Source organism: Zosterops lateralis (assembly GCF_965231275.1).
Source record: "Zosterops lateralis genome assembly, chromosome: 29".
Classification (NCBI taxonomy): Eukaryota; Metazoa; Chordata; class Aves; order Passeriformes; family Zosteropidae; genus Zosterops; species Zosterops lateralis.
In genome coordinates, this window is record NC_139789.1 from 857963 (window position 1) to 870135 (window position 12173).

Consider the following 12173-nt stretch of genomic DNA (forward strand, 5'->3'; position numbering starts at 1 on the left):
ATGGCAGAGCCGTCGCAGTCCCCGGGCCCGGCGCTGCCGCTGCGGGCGCGGCTCAGCTTCGCGTGCGGGCACTTCCTGAACGACGCGTGTTCGGCGCTGTGGTTCACCTACCTGCTGCCCTTCCTGCACGCCGTGCTGGGCTACGGGCACGGCGCAGCCGGCGGGCTGCTCCTCGCCGGGCAGGTGGCCGATGGGCTCTGCACGCCCCTGCTCGGCTTCGAGGCCGACCGGGCCCACGGCTGCGGCCGCTGCGGCCGCAGGAAGGGCTGGCACCTGGCCGGTGGGTGCGGGGGACCGGGAGCTCTGATGGGGGGAGCTGGGTGGAGAGGGCTGACACCGGGAGAGCCTTTCTGGGGTGCCCGGGGTGGAGGGCGGTGACCCTGAGAGGCCTTGCTGGGGTGCTTTGGGTGGAGGACACCCGGGGGAGGCTTTCTGAGATGCGCCAAGTGAAGAGGGATGACCCCGGGGGCACTTTTCTGTGTGTCTGTGTTGGGCGACATCCAGAGCTCTTCTGGAATGCTCTGAGTGGAAAGGGATGGCCCCAGGGGACCCTAATGTGTTGTTCTGTGTTGAAGGACACGTGGGGGAACCTTTCTGGGGTGCCCGGAAGGGGGTAGCCCAAGGGTACCTATCCAAGGTGTCTGGGGTGAAAATGGGCGGCCCCAGGATAGCCTTTCTGCCGTGGCCCGGATGGAGTTGAATGGCCATGGGGAGCCTTTCTGGGGTGCTATGGGTGAGATACACTGCTGGATGCCAGAGATAACAAATGGATAATCCTAAGGTTTTGTTTAGGGGTGGGGAGGAGAGGAGTATGGCTGTGAGGGAGACTTGCTGGGGTGCTCTGAGTTGGGAGGTCACCTGGGAGAGCCTTTCTGGGGTGCTCTAAGTGGAGAGGATGGCTCTAGGGGCACTTTTCTGGGGATTTAGCCACCCTGTCTGAGGGTGGCTATCCAATGTGATGTGTAAAAATGGGTGACCCTGGGAGAGGTTTTCTGGGATGCCAGGGGTGGGAGACACCTGCTGGGGTGCCCAGAAGGGAGATGGATGGCCCCAAGGAGCCTTTCTGAGGTGCCCTGAGTGGGGGCTACCCAGGGGAGCCTTTCTGGGATGCCATAAGAAGAAAGGGATGACTCTGTGTGAACCTTTCCAGGATACTCAGGGTAGGGGACAGTGGGGGGATGCTGGGTGGAGGGAGTTGGCCCCAAGCAGCTCTGCTGGGGGAGCATGGGTGAGGGACACTCTGCTGGGGGACATGGGTGAAGCTCGTGTAGGAGTCTCTCTGGGGTACAGGATCACCCCCAGGGTACCTTTCTAAGGTGCCCTGGAAGAGGGGTAACAAAACCAAGGGTACCTGTCTGGGTTGGAGGATCAGCCTTGGGGGTTCCCTGGAGCAGGGAGGAACCACGGTGCCTTCTGGCATGGAGGTCTCCCTGAAGGTGTGGGAGCCTTTCTGAGGATGGGGACCATCATGTGGCAGTGAGGTGGGGACAGGGTCTCCCCAGCTGGAGAGAGGCAGCCCCAGGGGTGCTCTGGGGTGGAAGGGACCAGCTCCTCCATAGAAGGGGAGGCTGCCCTGGGGGCTTTTGGGGTGCCCTGTAGAGGGTGAAGGGGCTCTGGTGTGTAGGCAGTGTCCTGGGGTGACAGGAGATGGGTCTGGGGTGCCTTGTGAGGGGAGGATAGCCTGAGAGATGCCTTTCTGGAATCTCCTGCAGCAGCGAGCTGGGGACAGAGTTGGTCCATGTGTTGGGGACAGTGGGATGCTGAGCCTGGATGGAGAAGGGGCACCAGAGTATCCTTGTCCTGCCTGGGCACCATCCCACCCTGGGGAACTCCCTGCTGTCCCTCGGGCTTTGTGTGTGTGGGTGGCAGTGAGCTGGGGTAAGAGCCACATGCTCAGACCTTGGACCTGCAGCAAAACCAAGACCAGCAGTAAAATCTGGACTTTCCCAATAGCTCAGCTGCTTCTTGAGCAGGTCTCAGTGTCCTCAGGGGGGGGACCCTATAGCATGGGGCTCTTGGCTATACTGGGGATGTGTAGTCTGGGGGCCAGCGGTGGGGTACAGCCATGGGATGCACAGGATGCTCTGGCTCACAGGAATTATTGACAGGTTTGTCTTGCATTGTGCCCTGGGTCAAAAAATGGAATGGAGTGCAGGGGATGGTGGGGACCCATCTATTGAGGTTCCTCTCTGATGGGACAGCATGGTGTAGAGAGGGGTCCTTGGTGCTGTGACGGGTGGAGGAACCTGCACATCCTTAGCTGGCACTAAGCAGGGCACGGGGCAGTTGTTGGAAGAAATGGCCATTGATAACAACCCTCAGTAACGACCGGGCACTGCCTCACCCAGAGCAGACCTGCGTGGAGGGAGGACGGTTACAGTGTGGGTCCTCTTATCTTGATCCCAAATTTATCTCAACCAACTGCTTCATGCAACCCAACAGCAGCCTGATAAAGCGTCTGACCTCGCCAGAGCTTGGCTTGGTGAGTCAGGGAGAGTGCTGAAGGGGCAGCTTCACCCCTGCCCCACTGTCAGCTGCATCGGTGCCCTAGATTTAGGGAAGTGGCCAGAGCTCTTTTCTCTCTCTGCTCCAGCCGGGTGCTGCCCTGCAAGCACAGAGGGGAAGTCCTAACTCAGGCCTTGGATGGGGGCTGCAGGGAGCAGAGCACAGCCCAGGGCAGGCTGGAGCAGGGATGCAGGCTGTTTTCCAGGCTGGAGCATGGGTTATTCCCAAAGCTTCCCCAGCACCCACCTTGGCTGACTACAGAGTGACCAGTGGTGGTGGCAAACCCACCAGAGTCGGCTGTGCTGGGGCTACTCGGCTCCCTTGATCAGGCTGCAGCAAGGGGTGTTGTGTGGGAGCAGGGTGTCTCGTCCGGTGGCAAACCCGTGCTCAGATCAGAGGAAACGTTATGAAACCGCAGCCTCGGGGTGGGGGAGACACCACGAGTTGCTATCAGTGGCATCTTCCCACCGCGGCCGCGGTCCCTGGTGTTCCCACAGGCGGTCCCGGGTGTCCCTGCCTGCTCGCCAGCTCTTTTATGGGGTCCAGCTTCCTGATACAGGGGGGAGGAAGGGTAAGCGTCGCTTTGATGCCTGTCTCAGCCTGTCTGGCAGTGCTGTCCCAAAATCCCTCCCCCAGGCGCCTCTGCAGCAGCCTGTAATTCTCATGATCCTGCCCCTGTGGGGCCAGAGATAAGAACCTGAGCCTTTGCTTGCCCAAGGGTGCAGCAGAGGTGGGCAGAATTGTCTTGGAGGGGCTCCTATGGCCCTGCTTGGGAGAACAGGAGGTCTCCAGGACCCCTCTGACTCAGTGCAGCCACTCTTGGGCACTTGGGGTACATGGGTATTGGGGTGCAGCCCTGTGCCAGATGGGCACAGCTCCACGGGGTGGACAGTGGGGTGACTCTGGTGGTGGACACTGCTTGTCCCAGGGGGCTACGAGGAGGAGGTGATACTCCTGTGGTTGTGCTGGTGGCAATGGCTCATGGGTGGGCACAGGGGCAGCCCTGGAGGCTGCAGCGGCTGGGTCCCACAGCTCCTGCCCCAGCGCTCCCCTGGGAGCCCTCACAGCCCTCAGAGGGTTGCAGAGCCTGACCCTGTGGGACCCAGGGACCCTCACCCCTCATCTGGGCCCAGTTAAAACCAAGGGAATAGAGAGGATCTGGGCTGGTTTGAGCCTTCATGGACCTTCCCATGCCTGTAGTTTGTCTGGGGCACAGGTACCACGTGTGCCTGAGTCCCCTGTCCTTCAGAGCTCCTGGAGCACCAAAGCCGACTGTGAGCCAGTTTTGGGGACCCAGCACTCCTTGGTGGGATGGATGGGGCTGGGCTGGGATTGTCACTGCTGCTCTTGGCTTTGCCCTTGGCTTTACCCTGGCCTGCATGGTTGTGCTTTGTGGGAGCAAGGAGGAGGAGGAATTTCCCTTCATGGGTGGGAGGAAGAGGAGTCACTTATGAGGAAGAGAGGTTCTTGCAAAGTGGAGTGGGTATCCTGGGGACCTGGCAAAGCACGAAGCACGTTCCCCTCAGCTGTAGCAGCAGCTGTTCATCAGCACGCAGTGAAGCTGGGGACATGTAGGACAGTACAGGGGAACATGTGGGACAGGGCACCAGGCTTTGTGTCAGGGGCTGGGGGTCTGTGGAGCCTCTTGGCAGATAGACTCTGTAACTTTGGGAAAGGGGAGAGAGAAGCCAGGCTGGCCTGTCTGCCCCATGCAGGGTCCCTACACGCAGCGTCCCCATGCTGCGTCCCTGTGCTGTCCCATCACAGCAGAAGAAGGAGTCTGGCTCTGATGTCCCTGACTCAGCGGGGCCTTCCCGGAGCCCCCCATGGCTCTGTGTCACCCTGTCATGCTGCAGGTGATGTCTGTGAGCGTGGTGGAAGCACAGCTCTCTCTGCCAGCCCCACAGGAGAGGGGATGTGGAAACAGACGGAGTGCCAGTGCTCATGGGACAGCCAGAGACCTCCCAGCCTAGGGGTGCCATATCACCACGGGCAGAGAGCAGGGAGGGGTTATCTGCACCTGGGGACAATGAGAACCTCTTGGTGTCTGTGGGTGTGATCCTGAGGGTCTGTCATGATGTCTTGAGGGGACAGAGCAGCACCAGCGCTGCACTGGGGGAGGACCTAGACTGGGGAGTGTCTGTCTGTGCTGGGTGCCAGAGGGAAGGACATTCCCTGTGCAGGACGAGCTGAGGGGGTGTCTGGAGCTCCATATGTCTGATCTGGCTGGGGAAGGGGCCTACCTCCCTCCCCAGCTCTGGGGTAGAACGTGTCCTGGAGCAGGCTGTCCATGTCATATTGCAGTCCCAGCCAGGTGTGCAGCCTCTCACTGCTCCACTCTCTCCCCAGGCACCACCTGTGTCCTTGTGTCCTTTCCCTTTGTCTTCAGCCCCTGCCTGGCCTGCAGGGAGAGCACTCCACAGTGGGCAGCCTTCATCTACTACCTCCCCTTCATCATCATCTTCCAGTTTGGCTGGGCGGCCACACAGGTGTCCCACCTGGCCCTCATTCCTGAGCTGGTGAGCAGTGACCATGGGAAGGTGGAGCTCACAGCATTCAGGTGAGCACAGGCACACCTGGGGGTCCCCTGGATCTGGGGGAGCTGCCCTGCCCATGCTGGGTCCCATCACTGTGTGACAGGAGGTCCCTGGGTGCTGTGGCACACCAGAGACCTCTGCATGGCAGGACAAAGGCTGGGCCATGTGGGTGTCCTGTGGAATGTACCAAAGGACACTGGTCCTGCATTGGTAGCTGAAAGCCTTTGCTGCCAGGAGGGAATGTCTTGATGCCAGGGATGTCAGTGACACAGCCTGTGGGACACTTCCTTGAGCTTGGGACACTTCTCCTTTGGGAATGGACGGTGGCATTTAGGGGAGGGACTGTCCCTCCCAGATGCCCTGAAGGAGAGCTGGACATGGCTCTGGGGACTGTTCTGGAGGTGAGATGTCTCCAGGGTGAGGTGGGCAGTGCACTTGGCTCATCTCTGTCAGGATCAGGATGTGGGATGTTTATCCTGTGGAGCAGGGTGAGCAGGGAGGATGTGGGGTAACCGTGTGTCCAAGTGGTCCCACTTTGGGGGTATCAGGGCAGGCAGCTCATGGCATCCTTGAAGCAGAGGTGAGCTGTGCCAGGAGGGGGAACAGACTGACCTGTAGGGATCTTGGTTTCCTCCCAGTCATGCCCTGAGGCTTGGACTGGGCACACTGGGAGTTGCAGCAGTAAGGCTGATGGTTGGCCAGGTGCCTTGTGCCCTAAGAGGTGTCACCTCAGCCATGACACTGGGGTGCAGAGGTTGTAGCACACCTTGCTTGGAGGGCAGCCATGGGCAGAGGTGTCCTGCTGTGCTGTCCCTGTGCTTGTCCTTCTGCATTGCCCCAAGGTTTCCTTCCGCTCAGGTATGCCTTCACTGTCATGGCCAACATCATTGTGTATGGCCTGACCTGGCTCCTGCTGAACTTCCAGACGGACCAGCCCAACCACATGGAGCACCTGGGCCCACAGGACATCCCTGTGTTTCGGGTGAGTGGCAAGGCACAGCCCCTGGGGTTCCCTCTTCTCATGGCTCAGCTGGGGAGGTACTGGAGGGAGTCAGGGGGCAGTGCACTAAAACCTCACCAACTGGGCAAGAGCCACACTGAGCTTGGGGTTTGGGCACCCCTCCTTACCCTTCAGACTGCTAGGGGGCTGATGGTGGGCTGACTCCACTGCTGTGCTCACCCCCACTGCCTCACCAGAACTTGGCCCTCATCGTGGTGGGGTTGGGGGCCGTGTTCTCCCTCATCTTCCACCTGGGCACCAAGGAGAAGCCGTACCCACCAGGGGTGCTGCCCGAGCCAGAGGAGAGCACCCCACTACTGCACAAGGAGTCCCCAGGCCCCCCGCGCCCGCTGCTGCTCTGGAAGGACTGGCTGCTGGAGCCCTCCTTCTACCAGGTACGGCTGGGCAGGACTCCCCTGGCCTGGGCTGCTGCCCTGGGCACCCTCGGTGTCCTGCAGCCACAGGACTTGCCCAGGTGTGGGGTGCAAGGAGGGGGTGTTCTGGGCATCCATCCACCACCTCGGAGGGGCCATCCCCTTCCTGCTGGGCACCTGTACCATGACAGCTGGACGGGGAATGTCCTTCCCTCAGGCTGAGCAGTGATGCCCTGGCCCTGTCCCCTCTCAGGTCGCGGTGCTCTACATGGCCACACGCCTCATTGTCAACCTGTCCCAGACCTACATCGCCATGTACTTGACCAATTCACTGCTGCTCTCCAAGGTGGGCGCAGGGCAGGTCCAGGAATGTGTAGGAAGGTGTCCTGATGTGGCCTGGGGCTCATCTCCTCGCTGTCCTTGTCCCTCACAGAAGTACATTGCCACCATTCCTCTAGTGATGTACGTCAGTGGGTTCCTCTCCTCATTCCTCATGAAGCCTGTGAACAAATGGATTGGTCGGAATGTGAGTCCAGGGTGCTGGAGAGGTTGGAGTTTGACCCCAGGAGAGGCCCAGGGGCCAAATCTTGGCTGTGAGCAAAGATCCTGGCACACCTGAGCTGGAGAGCTGGGACTCCTCATGGACCCTCTGCCAGCAACCACCACTGCAGCATGGGTCCCGCTGGGACTGGGAGTGGTGGGTATGGGGTGGTGGTGTGAGTCCTGCTGGGACTGGAGGTGGTGGTCAGGGATAGAGATCTGGGTCCTACTGGGTCTGGGGATGGTGGGCAAGGATTGGGGCAGTGTCTTATACATCTCTGAGGAAGGCAATGCTGGCCCAGAGTTACCGTGTCCCATGCAGGCCTGACTGGGCTGCAGGGACCTGTGGTGCCCATCAAGGGCAGAGGTGTCTGGCTATACTGGCCTGAGTGGGAACACGGTCTGCAATGCCAGCAGGAGAGACCTGCCCCCAGAGTGTGTCCCCTCCATGCTGTTGGGTGCCAGTGGAATGTCCCCTGCCCTCACAAGACACGTTCCCACAACTCTGACTGGGGCTCCTTGGGTTGCAGAACAGCCCGGAGCATAGCAAGGACCTGCTTTTGGGGTCTCCTTATTTATACAGCTGGGACAGAGCTAGGGCTGTTCCTCATGGGTCCTGGGCAGTGGTGGCCCTGTGCCCTCCCTGCTTGCTCCTCCCTCACCAAGTGTCAGCTGATGTCTGAACTCGCCCTTCTCCCTCTGCCCATCCCCATCACAGCTGACTTACTTTATGGGCATCCTGGTGGTCTTGGCCTTCGCCTCCTGGGTAGCCGTGGCCAGGCCAATAGGAGATGAGATCTACGGGCTGGCAGTGCTGCTCGGGGCTGGCTCAGCCACCATCCTGGTCACCTCCCTGTCTATGACTGCAGATCTCATTGGCACCAACACGGTATGGCCGCTGTTCCTGGTGGGATGGAGTGGGGAGTCACAGTGGGCACAGAACCCACAGTCTGGGGTTGGCACTGGTTAGGGTTAGGGGATGGAGACGCTGAGAGGGGGCTCTGCTGGGCAGCCCCTGTGTGCTGTGCCGTGTGAGTGCTGTGTCCCGTGCTCTGCTGCTCTGTTGCAGTGAGGGCTCTGCCCATGAGAGGGCACACGGGCTTGGTGGCGCAGCATGGCACAGCAGCGTGGTTCCCTCTCCTCCCGCAGCACAGCAGCGCGTTTGTCTATGGTGCCATGAGCTTCACAGACAAGATGGCCAATGGGCTGGCTGTGATGGTGATCCAGAACCTACATCCCTGCCCGTAAGCGTCTCTACAGAGCTGGGACCCCTATCACTTGGGGGCCATGAGGAAATGTTCCAGGGTTGGAGCAAGAGGCATGGGAGGGAAACAGCTTGGATTTATAGAATCACAAAATGGTTTAGGTTGGAAGGGACCTTAAAGCTCATCTCCTTCTACCCCCTGCCATAGGCAGGGATGCCTTCCACTACACCAGGTTGCTCTAAGCCCTATCCAGCCTGGACTGGAATACTTCCAGGGATCCAGGGGCAGCCATAGCTGCTCTGGGCAACCTGTGCCAGGGCCTCCCCAGCCTCACAGGGAGGAACTCCTTCTTAATATCCCATCTAACCTTGCCCTCTGGTAGTTGAAAGCCATTCCCTCTTGTCCTGTCCCTCCAGGCCCTTGTCCAAAGTCCCTCTCCAACTCTTCTAGAGCCTTTATAGGCACTGGAAGGGGCTGTAAGGTCTCCCTGGAGCCTTCTCTTGTCTGGCTCTGATTTGTTTTAAACTCTTCTTCAACTTCTCTCCTGGCCTTGGATGAGGGCAGCCCAAGCCATTCCCTGGGGATATCCTTGTCCTGGGCCTTTCCCTCGCATCCCAGTGGGAACCAGTCCTGACTCTGATGTGAGGACATGGGACCACTGCCTGTAGCCTGGGACTCCAGTCCCAGCCTCCAGGCACATCCCTGCCTGTCCTCACAGGACTGAATTGTGCTGCCCTGCCTGTGTTGACTTCTACCGCTGGGTGATGGTGCTGGTCACTGGTGGCATTGCCATTGCTGCTGTCACCACCCTCTGCTGCATCATGGTGTGGCCCATCCGGATCCGCTACCGTGAGTGGGACTGAGGGCTTGGGGGCAGCCCAGTGTGGGGCTGGGGGCACTGGGAGCCCCATGGTCACTGCCAGCCTCAGCTAAAGCCACACTGTCTTTGCAGATGGCCCCAGTGGGGCAGCAGTGGGAGCCCTGTTGTCACTGGGCTGGCTGTGGTCTCGCTTGCAGGGGAACCCTCATGGTAGAACAGGGGGCAGGGCCATTGTCCCACTTCCACTGCTGTCCCCAGAGAGGGGTTTTGTCCACTTGCTGTGCCCTTCTGAGGGGCAACACACCCCTGGCCTGGTCATGGCCACACTGGCCCTGGGGCTCCAAGGGATGTCAGGGATGTCCATGTGCTGGCAGCAAGCATTGGGGGACAGTGGGGTGACCTTTGCCAGGCTGGGAAGCCAATACCCCTGCTCAGTACCTGTTCTGCCTGTCTGGGTGCCAGTGCCTTGCTGTGGGGTAGGGGAACAGGACAGACTCCTCGTGCTGCTTGGGGCCCTGCTGGGTCAGGCTCCTGGTGCTAGCAGAAAAGTCCAGGAGGACCAGGCCAGCACGTGTGGGTCACCCCATGCTGCCATCTCTCCTGATCTGTCCCTTCCTCCTCTTCTTCCAGGTGCTGTCGTCCTGCAGGGGCTGAGCAATGCTACCACCCCTGAAAGTGGCACTGGGAGCGCTGAAGGAGATAGCCAGACCAGCACTGTCAACTGAGAGGGGTTGCGTCCTTGGCCACTGTGTCCTCAGGGCTGTGTCCTAAGCCACCGCATCCTTGGCCACCACGGTGCCACACTGAATCTGGAGGGACTCCTGCACTGGGGGCCACTGGGCTCTGGGGAAGGGGGTGACCCCCACCCTGTCTCCTTGCACAGAACTCATATTTTCCACCTTGGACTCATGTCCCCGTCCTGAACTCTTGTGTCCCAGGCCCCACCGGGCCGATGAAGGCTGTCCATGGTGTGGTGTGACGGGTGCAGGGTCACCTGTCACCTCTCACCTGCGCAATGAACACTAGAAGGACCTAGGCCAGGCCGGGGCAGCCCCAGAAGAAGAGGGCGTCCGGCCCGAGGTTTTAACCTGCTTTTGTAAGGTCAATACATACAAACGGCACTTTAAAAAGGAGGAGAAAAAGGAGAGGAAAAAAACAACCGCAGCGCTGATGGCCCTGGGATGGGGGTGGGCTTCGCTCTGGGGTGCGGGAGCCACAGCTGAGGCTGGAGCAGGTTTGGGGCGCGCACGAGGGTTCGGGAGGTGCCCAGCGCTGCTCCTGCCCGGCCTCTCGGAGAGGGGCGTCCTGAGGGGCGGGGGGGGTGGGGGGGCGCAAGGACAGCCGCCCTCAACAACCATGGCGGCGCCCGCACACGAAACGGGACCGCGGAACAGCGCTGGAGGCAAATGATTGGTCCGTGCGCGGTGCCCCGCCCCACGAGGCACAACAGCCAATGGGAGTGGTCCTTGCGCACGGGGGGGTGGGGCTCAGAGTTTGCGGTTGAGAGATTGTGTGTGTGAGAGACACCCTGTGTGTGTGACCCTGTGTGTGTGAGACAATGTGTGTGTATGACCGTGTGTGTGTGTGACACCCTGTGTGGAACCCTATGTGACCCTGTGCATGTGTGTGTCCATGTCCCATCTGTGTGTGTACATGTGTGTGCTCTGTACATGTGTGGGATGTGTGTTTATGTCTCTGTCTCTGTGTATGTACACATCTGATGCGTATGTGAGACCTTGTGTGTGTGTGATGTTTGTGTGCTCTGTGTGTGTCCATATGTGTGTTAACATATATGTGTCCATGTTGTACCTGTGTGTGCCCACACGTGCATGCAGGGATGTGCTGTGTGCACACAAGGTGCATGTGGGCAGGTGCTGGGGAGTGTGTGCATAACCCATGGAATGGTTTGGCTTGGGAGGAACCTCAAAATGCATCACGGTCAGGTTCACCTTCCACTATCCCAGGCTCCTCCAAGCCCTGTCCAGCCTGGCCTGGGACACTGCCAGGGATCCAGGGGCAGCCCCAGCTGCTCTGGGCACCCTGTGCCAGGGCCTCCCCACCCTCAGAGGGAGGAATTCCATCCCAATATCCCATCTAACCTTGCCCTCTGGCAGTGGGAAGCCATTCCCTTTTGTCCTGACTCTCCATCCCTTGTCCCAGTCACTCTCCAGCTCTGCTGGAGCCCCTTTAGGCCCTGGCAGGGGCTCTGAGCTCTCCCTGGAGCCTTCTCCAGGTGAACATCCCCAGCTCTCCCAGCCTGGCTCTAGAGAAGAGGGGGTCCATGGCCCCCCCGTCCATGCCTTGTGCCTGCACACACAGGTCTGTGTGTGCACCCTGAATGGGCTGTCACGGAGCCCCTGCCATGAGGGCTGTGGGGTCGTGTGTGCACAGTCGTGTGTGCAGGGGACTGGGGAGTGTGACATAGTGTGGCCAAGGGGAGGGAGTGACACCCCGAGTCTGCCCGGTGTGGGGGAATGGAACGAGATCCAGGCAGATGGAGTGAGAGCCTGAGAGTGCGGTGGGCATGCGGAGTGCAGCCCCCTCAGGCCGCGCCGTATCCCAACTCGGGCCGGCCTGGGTTTATGGCCGTTCCTCGCTGCGGGAAGGGCGTTATCAACCGCGGTCCAGAGAGCAGGGGCTGAGCCGGGCTGGGTCCGTGGCCTTCGCACCTGCCCCAGGGGCCCCGGGGGGGCACGGTCTCAGTTCTGCCGAGCGCCCCCGGCCCGGCCCGGCCGCGCCCCCTCCCCACTTCTCGCTGGGGTCCCTGTCCGACGGCAGAAACCCCCGGCGCGAAGGGCGGACGTGCCCCTAGCACTGTCTGGCGTTGGGGGCCAGGGCGGGAGGGAGGGGAGCGGGCACCAGGCGGGCGATGCTGTGCGGTGTCCCGGCATTGCAGAATGTCCGGGGTTTGCGGAATGCCCATGGATTGTAGGGTGCCTGTAGAACTGCGAAATGCCACAGGATTGCACAGTGCCGTGGGACTGTGACTGTGCCGCTCTGGTTCTCAGCGCTGCTGGGGCTAGAGAGCATTTGCAGCTGTTTTGGGGGGCAGCTGGCTGGTCCCACATTCTCCCGGGGGCCGGGCTGGGGCTCACCCCCCGCAGCCCCGGTGCGTGCTGGGCTGGGGCTGCCCCGGCCGCTCCCTGCCAACCTGCCGCCGCCGCCCGGCCCCGCCCGCTGCCCTTCCTCGGG

The 12173-nt window shown here is 60.8% G+C and overlaps 1 protein-coding gene across 2 annotated transcripts; it reads left to right on the top strand.

The window, feature by feature from the left end:
- On the top strand, window positions 1-10109 carry MFSD12 (major facilitator superfamily domain containing 12; the record flags this gene model as incomplete). Of its 2 annotated transcripts, XM_083879732.1 has the most annotated exons (10): window positions 1-280; window positions 4855-5065; window positions 5901-6024; window positions 6240-6437; window positions 6670-6762; window positions 6850-6942; window positions 7675-7845; window positions 8106-8200; window positions 8880-9010; window positions 9612-10109. In XM_083879732.1, 10 exons carry the CDS (start codon window positions 1-3, stop codon window positions 9704-9706), a joined length of 1491 nt encoding a protein of 496 aa, XP_083735858.1. In that variant the 3' UTR covers window positions 9707-10109. The 2 variants fall into 2 exon arrangements, with proteins under 2 accessions (XP_083735858.1, XP_083735859.1); XM_083879733.1 differs by lacking the exon at window positions 1-280 and having other exon boundaries at window positions 3229-5065; window positions 6306-6437.
- Window positions 10110-12173: the final 2064 nt, after the last annotated feature.